General features: G+C 44.8%; 1 protein-coding gene across 1 annotated transcript in view; it reads left to right on the forward strand.

Annotated features, from left to right (window-relative positions):
- Window positions 1-18,506, forward strand: part of FARP2 (FERM, ARH/RhoGEF and pleckstrin domain protein 2) — a 238,283-nt gene that overhangs the window by 69,171 nt on the left and 150,606 nt on the right. Inside the window, exon 3 of the mRNA XM_063919260.1 lies at window positions 11,405-11,509. Coding sequence (XP_063775330.1) covers window positions 11,405-11,509 — 105 coding nt within the window. The remainder of the gene's footprint in view (window positions 1-11,404; window positions 11,510-18,506) is intronic.

The following is an 18,506-nucleotide window of genomic DNA, read 5'->3' on the forward strand; positions in this document are numbered from 1 at the left end:
ACCTCAGATGGCAGACACAGATGTCGACACGGATACCGACTCCAGTGTCGACGACGATGAGACTAGTGTACCCTCCAATAGGTCCACCCGTTACATGATTGAGGCAATGAAAAATGTATTACACATTTCTGATAGTACCCCAGGTACCACAAAAAAGGGTATTATGTTCGGTGAGAAAAAACTACCAGTAGTTTTTCCTGCATCTGAGGAATTAAATGAGGTGTGTGAGGAAGCCTGGACTTCCCCCCGATAAGAAATTGATAATTTCTGAACGGTTATTGGCAGCCTACCCTTTCCCGCCAGAGGATAGGTCACGTTGGGAAACATCCCCTAGGGTAGATAAAGCGCTTACACGTTTATCAAAACAGGTGGCACTACCGTCTCAGGATACGGCCGCCCTAAAGGATCCTGCTGATAGAAAGCAGGAGGCTACCCTAAAAGCTATATATACACACACGGGCATTATATTGCGACCAGCGATTGCATCAGCATGGATGTGCAGTGCTGCTGCTGCGTGGTCAGATTCCCTGTCGGATAATATTGATACCCTGGATAGGGACAATATTTTGCTGACAGTAGAGCATATAAAAGACGCTGTCTTATACATGCGCGATGCACAGAGGGATATTTGCCGGCTGGCATAAAAAATAAGCGCAATGTCCATTGCCGCCAGAAGGGGGTTATGGACTCGGCAGTGGTCAGGTGATGCCGATTCAAAAAGGCACATGGAAGTTTTGCCTTATAAGGGGGTGGAACTGTTTGGGGATGGTCTTTCAGACCTTGTTTTCACAGCTACGGCTGGGAAATCGACATTTTTGCCACAGGCTACCCCACAGCAAAAGAAAGCACCGTATTATCAAGTACAGTCCTTTCGGCCCCATAAACACAAGAGGGCTCGAGGCGCATCCTTTCTGCCGAGAGGCAAAGGTAGAGGGAAAAAGCTGCAGCATACAGCCAGTTCCCAAGAGCAAAAGTCCTCCCCCGCGTCCGGTAAGTCCACAGCATGACGCTGGGGCTTCACAGGCGGACCCGGGTACGGTGGGGGCCCGTCTCAGAAATTTCAGCACACAGCGGGCTCTCTCACAGGTGGATCCCTGGATCCTTCAAGTAGTATCTCAGGGGTACAGGCTGGAATTCGAGACGCCCCCCCCCCCCCCCCCCCCCCCCTCCGCCGTTTTCTAAAATCTGCCTTACCAGCAACTCCCTCTGCCAGGGAGGCAGTGTTGGTGGCTATCCAAAAACTGTATTCACAGCAAGTGATTGTCAAGGTACCCCTCCTTCAGCAAGGAAAGGGTTACTATTCCACAATGTTTGTGGTACCGAAACCGGACGGTTCGGTGAGACCCATCTTAAATTTAAAATCCTTGAACACGTATATCAGAAAGTTCAAGTTCAAGATGGAATCGCTCAGGGCGGTTATTGCGAGCCTGGACGAGGGGGATTACATGGTCTCTCTGGACATCAAGGATGCCTACCTGCATGTCCCCATTTACCCTCCTCACCAGGAGTACCTCAGATTTGTGGTACAGGACTGTCACTATCAGTTCCAGACGCTGCCGTTTGGGTTATCCACGGCACCGAGGGTCTTTACCAAGGTAATGGCCGAAATGATGATACTCCTTCGCAAGAAGGGAGTTTTAATTATCCCGTACTTGGACGATCTCCTGATAAAGGCGAGGTCCAAGGAACAGTTGGTAGTGGGGGTAGCACTTTCTCGGGAAGTGCTACAACAGCACGGCTGGATTCTCAATATTCCAAAGTCACAGCTGGTCCCGACGACACGTCTTCTGTTCCTGGGAATGATTCTGGACACAGACCAGAAAAAAGTGTTTCTTCCAGTGGAAAAAGCCGAGGAGTTGTCATCTCTAGTCAGAGACCTCCTAAAACCGGGACAGGTATCGGTACATCAATGCACACGAGTCCTGGGAAAAATGGTAGCTTCGTACGAAGCAATTCCATTCGGAAAGGTTCCACGCAAGGACTTTCCAGTGGGACCTGTTGGACAAATGGTCCGGGTCCCATCTCCAGATGCAACAGCGGATAACCCTGTCGGCAAGGACCAGGGTGTCGCTGCTGTGGTGGCTGCAGAGGGCTCATCTACTAGAGGGCCGCAGATTCGGAATACAGGACTGGGTCCTGGTGACCACGGATGCCAGCCTTCGGGGCTGGGGTGCAGTCACACAGGGAAGAAATTTCCAAGGACTGTGGTCAAATCAGGAGATTTCGCTTCACATAAATATTCTGGAGCTAAGGACCATTTACAATGCCCTAAGCCATAACACCGTGGGTGTACCAGTCGGTTTATGTGTTTCCTCCTCTGCCTCTCATTCCCAAGGTACTGAGAATAATAGGAAGGCGAGGAGTGAAAACTATACTCGTGGTTCCGGACTGGCCAAGAAGAGCTTGGTACCCGGAACTTCAAGAGATGCTTTCAGAGGACCCTTGGCCTCTGCCGCTCAGACAAGACCTGCTGCAGCAGGGGCCCTGTCTGTTCCAAGACTTACCGCGGCTACGTTTGACGGCATGGCGGTTGAACACCGGATCCTGAAGGAAAAGGGCATTCCGGAGGAAGTCATCCCTACCCTGATCAAAGCCAGGAAGGATGTCACCGCAAAACATTATCACCGCATTTGGCGGAAATATGTTGCTTGGTGTGAGGCCAGGAAGGCCCCATCGGAGGAATTTCAACTGGGTCGATTCCTGCATTTCCTGCAAGCAGGGGTGACGTTGGGCCTCAAATTGGGGTCCATTAAGGTCCAGATTTCGGCCCTGTCGATTTTCTTCCAGAAAGAACTGGCTTCACTGCCTGAAGTTCAGACTTTTGTCAAAGGAGTTCTGCATATTCAGCCTCCTTTTGTGCCCCCAGTGGCACCTTGGGATCTCAATGTGGTTTTGGAGTTCCTGAAATCACATTGGTTTGAACCACTTAAGACTGTGGATTTGAAATATCTCACGTGGAAAGTGGTCATGCTGTTGGCCCTGGCTTCGGCCAGGCGTGTGTCAGAATTGGCGGCTTTGTCCTATAAAAGCCCTTATCTGATTTTCCATATGGATAGGGCAGAGTTGAGGACTCGTCCTCAGTTTCTCCCGAAGGTGGTATCAGCGTTTCACTTGAACCAGCCTGTTGTGGTGCCTGCGGCTACTAGGAACTTGGAGGATTCCAAGTTACTGGACGTAGTCAGGGCCCTGAAAATTTATGTTCCAGGACGGCTGGAGTCAGGAAAACTGACCCGCTGTTTATCCTGTATGCACCCAACAAACTGGGCGCTCCTGCTTCTAAGCAGACTATCGCGCGCTGGATTTGTAGCACTATTCAGCTGGCGCATTCTGCGGTGGGACTACCGCAGCCTAAATCTGTAAAAGCCCATTCCACAAGGAAGGTGGGCTCATATTGGGCGGCTGACTGAGGGGTCTCGGCTTTACAACTTTGCCGAGCTGCTACTTGGTCAGGGGCAAACACGTTTGCAAAATTCTACAAATTTGATACCCTGGCTGAGGAGGACCTGGAGTTCTCTCATTCGGTGTTGCAGAGTCATCCGCACTCTCCCGCCCATTTGGGAGCTTTGGTATAATCCCCATGGTCCTTACGGAGTCCCCAGCATCCACTAGGACGTCAGAGAAAATAAGAATTTACTCACCGGTAATTCTATTTCTCATAGTCCGTAGTGGATGCTGGGCGCCCGTCCCAAGTGCGGATTGTCTGCAATACTTGTACATAGTTATTGTTACACAAATCGGGTTGTTATTGCGAGCCATCTGTTCAGAGGCTCTGTTGTTATCATACTGTTAACCGGGGTTCCTATCACGAGTTATATGGTGTGATTGGTGTGGCTGGTATGAGTCTTACCCGGGATTCAAAATCCTTCCTTATTGTGTCAGCTCTTCCGGGCACAGTGTCCTAACTGAGGCTTGGAGGAGGGTCATAGGGGGAGGAGCCAGTGCACACCAGATAGTCCTAAATCTTTCTTTAGATGTGCCCAGTCTCCTGCGGAGCCGTCTATTCCCCATGGTCCTTACGGAGTCCCCAGCATCCACTACGGACTACGAGAAATAGAATTACCGGTGAGTAAATTCTTATTTTTTCTTGTGCACATCAAACTTCCATCCTTGGGACTGCAAAGGATGCAGTCAATACACCGGCTGTCGAGATCCCAGTGTTCAGGAGACAGACGCCGGAATCCCGACAGACTGTGAAATACCGTTACCCGGAATCCCGACACATGCTTGTTATTCCCACTTGATTGGTGGGTCCACGCCAACAACTGAGTGGGAATAGAACCTGTGGCAAGTGGAACGAGCGACTAGGCCTGATGCGGTAGCGAGCACGCGAGGGGACTCGATGCCGCCGTTGTTATAGTGACAGCCAGCATCCCGTCTGCCGAGATAACAGATGTATTCTGACTGCAGTTGAGCAGATGGTAAGTTGGTGACCTTTATTATTAACTTTTATCAGAACTGGAAATTCTGAATTCAGATTTTGTGCTTTTAATTTGTCACACTTACATGAGTTGGCATACTGTAATGTAACATATTACGTACATATACATGCATGTGATTTCCCTCCATACCAAAAGGCTAAGTTACATGGTAACTAGGTAAATTATCCTTTAACAGCATATCCCCTCTGATGTGGATATAACAAGAAAACATCAAATCCTTTGCATGTGTCCAAGTGAAGCCTAGTACTGTAGCGGCAGAAAGACTGAGCATATTAATGACTATCAGTATTTCTATATCTAATGTTATATAATTACCATTACACAGTACTGTGGGATTGGGAGAACTTGTACTCTATAGATAATGCTGGGGCTGGTGAAATTGTATGTTGTCACAGAATTGATTATATACACCTGGTGTCTAATTGCTTGATAGTATTAATAATGTATGAGGGGGCTTATAAACACGATCACCTTCTCGCCATGTGGGCACCCCTCTATACCATGATCCCAATTACCATTATACATCTCCTCTCTGCTGTGGGTATCATAAAGAATGACAAATGTCTGGAACAATGACTTGCCGTTACTTTATCTTTCTCCCCCGCATCTGTATTCCCTGCAGTGCGGTTACTGCACCTTCTGTGCTCGGTGTAATGCGGTATGCAGCAGAAAATGGTATAAGCTGTGAATTCTGTGTGTGCTGTCTGTGAGTTACCTGTACAGCGGGTAAAACATAATTGATTGACCTAGTGCCAGTGACCCCTTAATGAACGTTTCACTCCACCTTTGCGGATCTGTGTTTGTTTCTTTTAGATTCTAATTTTTTTTTTTTCCCCCTAAATGGAAAATTATTTATAATTCCCAAACCAGATTGGACTTCAGAAGCAAACCCAGACATGCTAAGCAGGTGTAAGTAAGTGTCCTGTTGATGTTACCATTAAATCATAACGTGTTAAAATGTTGCACATTTGCTTATAACCAAACTTGCCGGGTGTAGTATCCGGCGCAGGTATACTGTGCGCCAGGATCCCGACAGTCGGCATACTGAAGAACACCCAAACTTGCCTACAGTTACATTATTAGTTATATAACAGTCTATTCAGTGTTTTTAGGCTTGATGTGGTGGGCACAAAACTATTTATAAACTACTACTACGATACTCGGAATAGTTAAGCAGCCTGACCATATCTTCCAATCCCCTTTAATGAGGTCATGAGAGAGGTCAAACCAGCAGATCTGTTCCCGCTGCTTCCTACTGGCTGATTTCTAATGTATGTCAGTGGGAGCAAGGCACAATCCCCACATGAGTGCCTCATTGCTTTGTATGAGAACATTTTATTATAATAGCTGTGTTATTGATGCTGCTGTTCTGACCACCAGATCTGTCGCTGCTTGTTGTGTGAGTCAGGAGGGAGGCACACAAACGCCCACATCAGTTTAGGAGAAACGGCTTAGAGCATAATGTAATAATCATGCTGTTAACAATCTTGGATAGATGCCCTAACCAAGATATGCCAGGGAGCGACCTTTACAAATCCTTTCTAAGCCACAGTTTATCAGAATCTAGTGTAAAGTATTAAACTGTCCCATTACTCATTAATTCGTTATTAAAAACATTGGCCCTCATTCCGAGTCGTTCGCTCGGTATTTTTCATCGCATCGCAATGAAAATCCGCTTAGTACGCATGCGCAATATTCGCACTGCGACTGCGCCAAGTAATTTAACAATGAAGATAGTATTTTTACTCACGGCTTTTTCATCGCTCCGGCGATCGTAATGTGATTGACAGGAAATGGGTGTTACTGGGCGGAAACACGGCGTTTTATGGGCGTGTGGATGAAAACGCTACCGTTTCCGGAAAAAACGCAGGAGTGGCTGGAGAAACGGGGGAGTGTCTGAGCGAACGCTGGGTGTGTTTGTGACGTCAAACCAGGAACGACAAGCACTGAACTGATTGCACAGGCAGAGTAAGGTTGAAGTTACTCAGAAACTGCAAAGTAGTTTGTAATCGCAATATTGCGAATACATCGGTCGCAATTTTAAGATGCTAAGATACACTCCCAGTAGGCGGCGGCTTAGCGTGTGTAACTCTGCTAAATTCGCCTTGCGACCGATCAACTCGGAATGAGGGCCATTGCTCCGTTTTTCATTGCCATTTGTTTATTGTTTTTATTTAAATCCTTGTAGTGGTACACCTTACGCTGTTCCTTCTAAGGATTTAAAACCCACTGGCATCCGATAAGTGACACGATTTTGGGGAAGGCTATATATTTTATTCTCCAGCAGCTTAAATTAAACCCGCTGGCAATGATGGGCTAGTTTAAAGATACATTGGCATAGAGTTTGTGGTTAAATAAAAAACACACTGATAAGAAGTCTATTTAGGAATTGGTACCAACAAATAATTGTTAGGTGTAACTGCATCATAGTTGAAATGTATTTGTAAGTGGGTTTAGCTTGTAAACTAACAATTACATGGTTATTAATTGTCCTTAATTTTCAAGGACCGTCCCAGGTTTAAAACAGTTTGTCACTATAAATATTATGCCCCCTGGAAATGAAACTTCTTTCTTTCTTTCTTTCTTTCTTTCTTTCTTTCTTTCTTTCTTTCTTTCTTTCTTTCTTTCTTTCTCTTTTTTTCTCTTTTTCTCTTTCTTTCTCTTTTTCTCTTTTTCTCTTTTTCTCTTTTTCTCTTTTTCTCTTTTTCTCTTTTTCTCTTTTTCTCTTTTTCTCTTTTTCTCTTTTTCTCTTTTTCTCTTTTTCTCTTTTTCTCTTTCTCTCTTTCTCTTTCTCTTTCTCTTTCTTTCTCTTTTTCTCTTTCTCTTTTTCTCTTTCTTTCTCTTTTTCTCTTTCTTTCTCTTTTTCTCTTTTTCTCTTTCTTTCTCTTTCTCTTTCTCTTTCTCTTTCTCTCTCTCTCTCTCTCTCTCTCTCTCTCTCTCTCTCTCTCTCTCTCTCTCTCTCATACAGTTTATTTATTACGGTGTAATTGATTAGTACTTTTCAGACCCAGTTTTTCCATGATGTCTTTATTGTGCAGGGGACAGAAATAGGAAACCTGTAATATGATCATTACAATTGTGAGGAATCTTAATTTTTAGAATGCATTAACCTATTCATTCTGTTTGATACGGTCGCATGAGACAAGGGCTTTGTCGCAAACATACTAACTCTAGGATCATCCCAATATGCCCACTGCCCCTAATGGAGTTGAGCTTCATCAGGAAGTTCAGCTGATAGGGAATGTGTTTTGTGTGAATAGGGGGCTTATCGACTGGATCAACAGGACTTATGTTATTCTGATTTTCTCTGGATATTGTGTCATGATACGTGATATGTAATCAAGCAGGAAGGAAGCAGGGTCCCTTATAGTGATAGCAGCCTCACAGGATTGAAAACAAACACTGTGTGAAACAAAATTGATATATGTAACTGATAATCATAATCCGTCTCTATAAACCTTTCATGGTAAGGATTTCAGTACACAAAGGTGCAAGGTGCATCTAAACCATGACCTATTCCCATGCACCTTTTTGAAAAAGTAATCAGCCTGTAAGCCAATTTATTATTGGAGATCTATAAAGAATGGATATATTTTGCTAGAACGCTGTTTCAGTACACATGTGTTCACTGGTGGTGTTTTCTGAAAGGTAAATTGCTGATGCAGTTACAAACTGTGCTCTGAGGCTGGAACAGGAAACCACAGTGACTCCTAATAGCTGCTTGATTGCTTCAAGCTTGGACGCATCCAGTCTTGAGGGGAAAGGACGGGGAGCGAATACACACCCAGATAGCAGAAGGAAGATGTAATCGTCTCTGACATGGAATAAGTGTCCCAGGATAACTTCACAGTTTTGAGGTTTCTATGTTTAACTGGAGCTGTTGTTTTAATTATTTATGTTAATCTCTCTTAGGGCTAAATAATCTGCACCCACTCTTATGTTGTGTGGAGAGGTTTCGTAACATGAAACAAGTCAGACCGAGACTGCTCTCATCCAACATAAACAGTATAAAACTGTAAGTTGTTTGTTGAGGCAACATTTAACTTTCGCATATATATATGGAAAAGTTCCGGTGGCCTAGCTGAACATTAGTAACAGAGAACAGTAGCTGCATTCCAAGCAGATATACAGTGAGGACTATCTAAAACTGGCCATACACCTAAAGATTTATTGTCACATCTGGCTGGTTGGAATTAAAATCTGGTAATAAATGAGAGCAAATGACAACTGACCATTTGCTCCCAATCACTGGAGAACAGACAAAAATTGTCAGACAAATTGGTCAAATCCATTTGATTTAACTGATTTGCCTAAACTACCGTTTTTGTCAGTTTTACGGCATTTAGGAGCAAATGGTCAATTGTCATTTGGTCTCATCCATTACCAGGTTTTCATTCCAACCAGCCAGATCTGACAATAAATCTGTAGGTGTATGGCCAGCTTTAGCTAAGCTTTGAGAAAGATAACATAGGCCAGTTTTTGTATAGATGGTCTATAATGATATTTTTATGTCCATTACTTTTTAGCATTGTAGTGCTAGCTCACACTGATCTTACGCCTGCCGAACACTGCACGTCTGTTCTGCTGGTGTCATTAATCCTTATGGGCACAGTGCCTGCCCATTTGTATCACGTGTGCCTGAAAGTCTACCATGCAAGGATCATGAAGCAATCCCTTCATGTTTCACTCAGGTGGGTGCGTCTTTGTGCTGTTTACATGCATTAGACATTAAGGTCAGCATACTGGGATCACGGGGTCAGAGCATTTATTAGTCATATTGTGGACAATTACCTAATTTTTGCTGTGTCGCTAGTAAAAAAAAAAAAAAAAAAGTACATGGTAATACATTGTGAGATTACCACAGTATGCCCGAAAGTACATTGGCCATGGCTCATAATCCCTTTATTGTGGCTTTCATATGTAGATTAAAGCTGAGTACACACTGGGCAACCTTCCCTAGATAGCATTCAGAGCGATATCGCTGATTGCTAATTAGGGGAGATCGCCAGTACATACACACGGAATGATATTGTTCCGTGACGTCACTACCCCCCCCCCCCCCCCCCCCACACACACACACACACACACACACACACACACTACCCGAACATGTAGCTCAATAATATAGTTAAAGTTGAGCTGCATGTTTGGTAGATCATTGATGAGCGAGAACGACCTGCGGGTGCGCGCATCATTCATCGTTCATCCATACACACTGGACGATATGAATGATCGTTCTAGTAAAAAAAGATCGTAATCATTCTTATCATCCTCTGTTGTTTGCCCAGTGTGTACGGGGCTTATACCCATACCAAACCTCAATGCTGTCTTACGTTATTTCAGGCATTGCTCTCATGTCTACTAAAATCTGTACTCATACAGTGTATTCTGTGGAACTCATGAGGGAACAAAACAGCTGTGATGTCTACCAGGTGGTCACCGCTGCCTGCTGTACATAATTGGGTTTTTGAGGTCCATGGCAAGTTCTGCAACACTGCAGTCACAGGTGTATCTGGGTGTACAGAATATTTACTTTTGTACTGACAAACAATAAGACATCATTGTGCGTATATGTGTGTATGTATGTATGTATGTGTATGTATGTATATGTATATATAAATATATATATATATATATAAATAATAAAATAAGAGGCCAGTGTGCTAGAACAGTCCACTTTTACAAAGTTCTTGTGGAACTAGCAGTCCCAGAATGACTTGCTAGTATCACCGTATCATTCTTATCACCTGTCCTGTTCACACGGGATCCAGAGAGAATGCAGATGCTGTTAGTGGATGTAAGGGGGTTAACACGGTGGAATTTCCCTGGCCTCACACAGGCTGATTCTGTTATTACCATTTGTAGGGGAATATTCTGAATTCCAGAGAGAATTGTGTCCAGATGCTGATACAGCTCTATTTAATAGTCCAAAGTATAATTTTGTCATTTTACTCTGTGGAGATCCCTATGACTACAAAAGAGCTAGAAGTGCCAAACTTGTAATGACCTCCCTGGGGAAATTCATTCATTGATGTCTCTGTTATATAAAGTTGTGCACTATTGTACTGTATCCTTGTATTCTACATCACTGAGCTCTTCTGCAGTTCCAGGCTCTGCTGACTACAGATTCTTATGTTGTTTTATTGACATTACGTCTGCGGTGCATAGAAAAACATTTATCCCCCAATGCTGAAACCTTCAGTCTATATATCTGATGAACTATGGCTTGCATTTCTACATTTTATGGACCCTTCCTGTGTTCGATCTCTCCTACTTACTAATTATTGTCTTTATTATATTACCACTTTACACTAGCAGTGTTGTATATCATTTTGAACACTGTGTATCATGCAGAAGTCAGAATTGTGGGCTCGATTCATAGTTGTACGCTATGCTGATGTGTACACATTATTGTAAACTTCGCATCCGTCACTGCTGCAATGCAATTGATTGGAGATTGCGCTCGCAGTGAGGATTTAGTAGCAAGTTATTGACAGGAAGCGACAGTTTTGTGGGGGGTAACAGGGAATGGTGGCAATAACGCAGGCGTGTTGGGACCATTTGCAGGGTGTGTATCAGCCACCGACTGCAACCCTGTATGCAGGACACACGTCTCCAGCGACTCAGGTGCAGCAGCCTTTATGAGCAACCATAGACTTACTTGAACAGTCCATGTTTTCCAGATCTGCGAAAGTGCACGCAATTAGCATATTTACGTAAATCCTCTGAGTCAGAAATTGCATCTGCGGCAGCTTTAGCGTATTACCATGAATCGGGCCCTATATTCATAGCATTTAAAATGATGATCCACTCAATACGTGTAACTTCGCAGCAATAGAGATATTTATATTGTGTGGTTATGTTCTCTGACCCACTGATTTATGGTAGAGGAATTACTGTCTGAGGTAACGTGATGTTTCTGGACCACGTCTGTTTCTTAACAAGTCTCTGTTTGTCTGGTGCAGCCAAAGACCACGGGCCAAGCCCTGCTGAGCCAACTCTTCACGAATCTGAATGTGGTGGAGACAGACTATTTTGGCATTGAGTTCCAGACCGCACAGTCACAGTGGGTATGTAAAGATTCTACGTGTCACTATTTATAATGCATATTTCATGCTTTCTCTGCATGATTGGAATGAAATGGTCACAACAACGGGTCCCCCCCCCCCCCCCCCCCCATATAATACACAGATCTATTCTAAAATTCAAGCTCTTGTAATATTTTATTTTGATCTCATTTATTCACTATGGGTTATTTATACAGTGCACACATATTCCACAGCGCTTCTACAGAGAATATTTGGCCATTCACATCAGTCCCTGCTCCATTGGAGCTTACAATCTATAATAGTTTTGCAATTCTATCCTCAGCTGATCCTTCTGGCTATAGAGGAGTCTTATTTAATACAGAACTTTTTCTCCACTCAAACTACTGTCAGTAATTCTGAGTATTAGTGATAATAAGAAGGGCAGTAGCTGCTCTGGTGTGGCTGGGCAGTAAATGTATAACATTTAGCATTGCTTTTAACTTTCCTAGTTCTAAATACTTAGCATGGTTAAATGCAGAGTAGGCACAATCTGTATCATTTGGTAGTTAGGAAGCGGTTACATGGGCAGAAAGATGGAAATTCCTGCATTTATTTTTTTATTTTTTTGTATGGAAATTTAGCTGACTTGGTTGCCATGCAGTTTCCATTCCTGTAATAAAAAAATAATAATGTAAAATAGGAACTGAAAACTACCAAAAATCTTAGCAATATAAAGTGCATGTGTTTAAGGGCGCAATGCATGGTACATATGTTTACCCTGTGTAGTTATTATATACATAAGTGACCCTAGTGTATTATATACCCCCACATACATTCAGGACACCCATATATAGGCTTACCATACCATCCCTTTAAATCGGGACACTTGTGGATTACACTGTTTTTGTGGCTGATTAAACCAGGTGAAATGCAGACTTGAAGTCAGCCAGCCACAGAATCTGTGTAATTTTTTATTGTCCCGGTTTAAAGGGACAGTATGGTAAGCCTATCCATATAACACTCAAGATCTGTACTGAGAGATATGTATGTCTATTCTGGTTGAAATACCCCGGAAGCGGAAAACCGGCGGGGGGCTGGGGCGAGTGCTACAAGCTCCTTGCGGGCTCGGTCCACGGATTCTATTCCCACTCTATGGGTGTCATGGATACCCACAAGTGGGAATGGTCCCTGTTGGCCGGCATGCCGACCGTCGGGATTGGGAGGAGGCGGGTCACCTAACTAGATCCCGTTGAAATGGTTATAATTATTATTTTTTATCTTCAAAGATTCAGTTATATCAGGTATGGTTCCCAAGGACTGGCGTATAGCGGAGGTAGTGCCAATATTCAAAAAGGGAAGTTGAACCTGGTAATTATAGACCAGTAAGTCTTACATCTATAGTGGGGAAAGTATTGGAAGGTATTCTAAGGGATAGTATTCAGAAGTTCATTGAAGCCAATAAAGTCATTATTATCTATTTATTTTTTTATTACCAGTTATTTATATAGCGCACACATATTCTGCAGCGCTTTTACAGAGAACATTTGTCCATTCACATCAGTCCCTGCCCCAGTGGAGCTTACAATCTATATTCCCTACCACATGTACACACACACACATTCACTCTAGGGTTCATTTTGTTGGGAGCCAATTAACCTACTAGTAAATTTTTGTATTGTGGGAGGAAACCGAAGCACCCGGAGGAAACCCACGTAAGTACGGGGAGAATATACAAACTCCACACAGTTAGAGCCAATATAAGGAACCAACATGGTTTTGTGAAGGACAGATCATGTCAAACCAACTTACTTGGCTTTTATGAAACAGTAAGTGTGAACCTTGATCAGGGTAAGGAGGTGGATGTAATCTTTTTAGACTTTGCCAAAGCTTTCGACACAGTAGCACACATGTGACTTATCTATTAGCTACAAGAAATAGGGCTAGGGAGCACAATATGCACTTGGGTCAGAAATTGGTTAGATAATAGGGAGCAGTGCGTTGTGGTTAATGGATCATTTTTAAATTGGACTGAAGTGCTAAGTGGTGTGCCACAAGGGTCTGTACTTTGACCACTATCGATCAGTAGGTCTAGAGAGCATGGTGTCAATTTTTGCAGACGATACCCAATTGTGTAAGGTTATAAATACGGAGGGGGATGCAGAGTCTCTTCAGAATGACTTAGTTAAACTAGAAGCATGGGCAGCAAAATGGAGAATGAGATTCAATACAGACAACTGTAAGGTAATGCACTATGGTAGCAAGAACAAAAATAACACCTACATACTAAATGGGGTAATATTATGGGATTCTGTACTGGAAAAATACTTAGGTGTTCACGTAGATCGCAAACTAAGCAGCAGTACCCAAAGTAGGATTGCAGCAAAGAAGGCTAATAAGATATTAGCATGCATAAAACGGGGAGTTGATGCAAGGGACGAGAGTGTTATACTCCTATTATATAAATCACTAGTGAGGCCAAATCTCGAATTCTGTGTACAATTTTGGGCACCATACTACAAAAAAGATATCCTGGAGCTAGAAAAGGTTCAAAGGCGGGCGACCAAACTAATTTAAGGGCATGGAGACGCTGGAATACGAGGAAATGCTTGCAAGGCTAGGCATGTTTACACTGGAAAAGAGGAGACTAAGAGGGGACATGATCAACATCTACAAATATACAAGGGGACCATACACACAGCTTGTGCGGGACCTGTTTTTGATAAGATCAGCACAGACGACACGTGGACACTCGCTTAGGTTAGAGAGGAGATTCCACACAACGCTGCAAAAAGTTTTTTTCACAGTAAGGACAATACGTGTTTGGAATTCCCTGCCTGAGAAAGTAGTAACGGTGGACTCCGTCAACACCTTTTAAGAATGAGTTAGATAAATTCCTTTTGGAGAAGGATATTCAGGGTTATGGTGCGTAGTCACGCACTATAGTTAATTAAAACACAATGGCTGACATTAAAACACAACGGCTGACATCAGCATCAGGCAAAATTAGTCCTAAAATAAAACTGCATAGGAGACCACAAATAGGTTGAACTCGATGGGCAAATTGTCTTTTTTTCAACCTTAAATACTATGTTACTATTAGAGGGTATATTTACTAAAGGTCGATTTTGTATCGATTTTCAATCGATGAACATCAATCAAAAATTGATGTGTTTCCATGACTAAAACACACATTTACTAATAGATTTTTTTTTTATATTCATTTTTAAATGTTAGTAAATGTGTGTTTTAGCCCTGGAAACTGAACATCGATTTAGATCAATTTGCAATCAATGAAAATCTACATTTCGTAAATATACCTAGGACAGGCATTCCCAAATCGGTCCTCAAGGCACACTAACAGTACAGGTTTTAGTGATATCCATGCTTAGGCACAGGATATAACTAAAACCTGCACTGTTAGTGTGCCTTGAGGACCGAGATTGGGAAAGCCTGATCTAGGAGGTTTAAAATAGTAAAGTTCAGGAGGGGGTGAAACTAGATCAACAATTCTCTACTTCAACCCTCAAGTTCCCCCAACAGGTCATGTGTTGGGGATTTCTGTCTGTGGAAGCAGCTGGGATAATTACTGACCCAATGAAATAGATTAACTCACATGTGCATGATTAAAGAAATCCACTAAAACATGACCTGTTTGAGGACACAGTGGTTCCCCTCCTCTACCACAGTCACTGGGATCAATACAAAAATCTGTAATTCTAATGGGGGAAATAAGCAGTATATGCTCACTGCTTAACCTTGTTCTTTCACTCTGCCTGTTCCTATGAGTTATGAGTGCTGTGTTTAACAGGGAGCTGCAGCAGTGGTGTGACTTACACAAGTGCATGTTAGCAGTGCCGATTCCGAGGCTTCTGGCGCCCCGGCCGGCATCAGGGGGCGTGGCTTCGTACAGGGGGCGTGGTCATTTACGCCCCCTGTATAGACTGAAATGATGTGCGGTACGCGATGACGTCATCGCGCACCGCACAGCAAAGGTCCTTTCCACGAAGGGAAACTAGACGCGTAGCGTCTAGTTCCCTTCGTGGAGAGGACCTTTGCTGTGCGGTGCGCAATGACGTCATCGTGCACCGCACAGTAAAGGACCTCTCCACGAAGGGAAATTAGACGCGTACGTGTCTAGTTTCCCTTCCCAGCGGCAGCGGGGGGGGCAGCGGCCAGCGGCAGCGGGGGGCACACATCAGCAGCGGATCTTGCCCTGGTGCGGCGCCCTCCGGATGGCGCCCTGCGCCCTCTGGAAGGCGGCGCCCCGGGCAAAAGTCCTGCTTGCCTGTGGCAAGATCCGCTACTGCATGTTAGTGCAGATATGAATCTCCTTGGTGCATCAGGAAGAACACTGGGAGTAATAATTGGGGCAGACTTCAGATTATATAAAGGCCAATTAAATGAGCAGGGGGTAGCTGCCAATCAGAGAGCAGAAAAAGGGCACTGCAATCTGCTGGTCAGTACCTCTAAATAATGCAGATCATGGGGTCCCAATGTTTTGTACGGATTTAGGCGCTCTGATGTTGTGGTCTGGCGCAAAGAGGAGCAGGGGATGTAATGTATGCCTTCCGACTATTCCTCTGTGTCCCCGGGAGAGCCGGTAGAGATGTCTGGGTAACAATTTCTGCCCATGGACAGTTGCGAATGCGGGATTTCTAGAGGGGAGTTTCCAAATGCAGTCCACAATCTCCCACTCTGCAGAACATTGGAGCAAGTGCAGGAGTCTGGGGGAGAGGTAGAAGAACCTAGTAACCACCCTGGACATTAATGTAAACACTATGGGGTATATGCAATTCCGGACGAATTGCGGCTTTTTTTCGCCCGTTTTTAAATTCGACACAATTCGACCGTCGAATCCCGGCCGGCGGGTGCCGGAATTCGACATATTCAATTAAAAACGGATTCGACAGTCCCGCTGTCGAAAAACGGACCAATTGACGGATAAGTGCGTCCTGGATTCGACTTTTCGGACGGCACAAAAATGGTTAAATAACCCTAAAAAAAAATTGCGTGGGGTCCCCCCTCCTAAGCATAACCAGCCTCGGGCTCTTTGAGCCGGTCCTGGTTGTAAACATACTGGGGAAAAATTGACGGGATCCCCCGTATTTTTAGAACCAGCAGCGGGCTCTGCGTCCGGTCCTGGTGCAAGTGCAAAAAATACGGGGGACAAAAGATGTAGGGGTCCCCCGTATTTTTAACACCAGCACCGGGCTCCACTAGCTGGAGAGATAATGCCACAGCCGGGGGACACTTTTATATCGGTCCCTGCGGCCGTGGCATTAAATCCCCAACTAGTCACCCCTGGCCGGGGTACCCTGGAGGAGTGGGGACCCCTTAAATCAAGGGGTCCCCCCCCTCCAGCAACCCAAGGGCCAGGGGTGAAGCCCGAGGCTGTCCCCCCATCCATGGGCTGATAGCCTTGTGACAAATAAAATAATATTGTTTTTTGCAGCAGAACTACAAGTCCCAGCAAGCCTCCCCCGCAAGCTGGTACTTGGAGAACCACAAGTACCAGCATGCGGGGGGGGGGGAACGGGCCCGCTGGTACCTGTAGTTCTTCTGCAAAAAAAAAACCCAAATAAAAACAAGACACGCACACCGTGAAAGTAAAACTTTATTACATACATGCCGACACACACATACTTACCTATGTTCACACGCCGACTCTGTTCACGTCTCCAAGATGAATCCATGGTGTACCTGAAAATAAAATTTATACTCTCCTAAATCCAGTGTAGCTGTCCTGTTCTTTTTTGTAATCCACGTACTTAGCAAAAAAACAAACCGCATACCCGAACCACGCACTGAAAGGACTTTCCCCGAATGCTGAGACTCCCTGTGACTCCTGTCACAGAGACACCATTGAAGATAATGGAGCGGCTGTGCGATGTGCTGTCTGACAGCTCAGACGCGCATAGCCAATCAGGAGAGTGCCACGACGTGGCGCTCCCTGATTGGCTGAAGGGACCCTCTGTGACAGGAGTCACGGGGGGTCTCGGCATTCGGGGAAAGGGGTCCCATGTGTAAACATGGGAACCCTTTCAGTGCGTGGTTCGGGTATGCGGTTTGTTTTTTTGCCAAGTACGTGGATTACAAAAATGAACAGGACAGCTACACTGGATTTAGGTGAGTATAATTTTATTTTCAGGTACATCGTGGATTCTACTTGGAGAAGTGGACAGAGGTCGGCGTGTGAACATAGGTAAGTATGTGTGTGTCGGCATGTATGTAATAAAGTTTTACTTTCACGGTGTGCGTGTCCTGTTTTTATTTGGGTATTTTTTTTGCAAAAGAACTACAGGTACCAGCGGGCCTGTTCCCCCCCCCCCCCCCCCCCGCATGCTGGTACTTGTGGTTCTCCAAGTACCAGCTTGCGGGGGAGGCTTGCTGGGACTTGTAGTTCTGCTGCAAAAAAACAATATTATTTTATTTGTCACAAGGCTATCAGCCCCTCATCCTCAGCCCATGGATGGGGGGGACAGCCTCGGGCTTCACCCCTGGCCCTTGGGTGGCTGGAGGGGGGGGACCCCTTGATTTAAGGGGTCCTCACTCCTCCAGGGTACCCCGGCCAGGGGTGACTAGTTGGGTATTTAATGCCACGGCCGCAGGGACTGATATAAAAGTGTCCCCCGGCTGTGGCATTCTCTCCAGCTAGTGGAGCCCGGTGCTGGTGTTAAAAATACGGGGGAGCCCTACGTCTTTTGTCCCCCGTATTTTTTGCACCAGGACCGGACGCAGAGCCCGGTGCTGGATCTAAAAATACGGGGGATCCCCTGTCAATTTCCCCCCCGTATTTTTACAACCAGGACCGGCTCAAAGAGCCCGAGGCTGGTTATGCTTAGGAGGGGGGACCCCACACATTTTTTTTTCATTATTTCTCTGACGTCCTAGTGGATGCTGGGAACTCCGTAAGGACCATGGGGAATAGCGGGTTTCGAAGGAGGCTGGGCACTCTAGAAAGATTTATGACTACCTGGTGTGACTGGCTCCTCCCACTATGACCCTCCTCCAAGCCTCAGTTAGATTTTGTGCCCGGCCG

This window comes from Pseudophryne corroboree, chromosome 4 (assembly GCF_028390025.1).
Source record: "Pseudophryne corroboree isolate aPseCor3 chromosome 4, aPseCor3.hap2, whole genome shotgun sequence".
NCBI lineage: Eukaryota > Metazoa > Chordata > Amphibia > Anura > Myobatrachidae > Pseudophryne > Pseudophryne corroboree.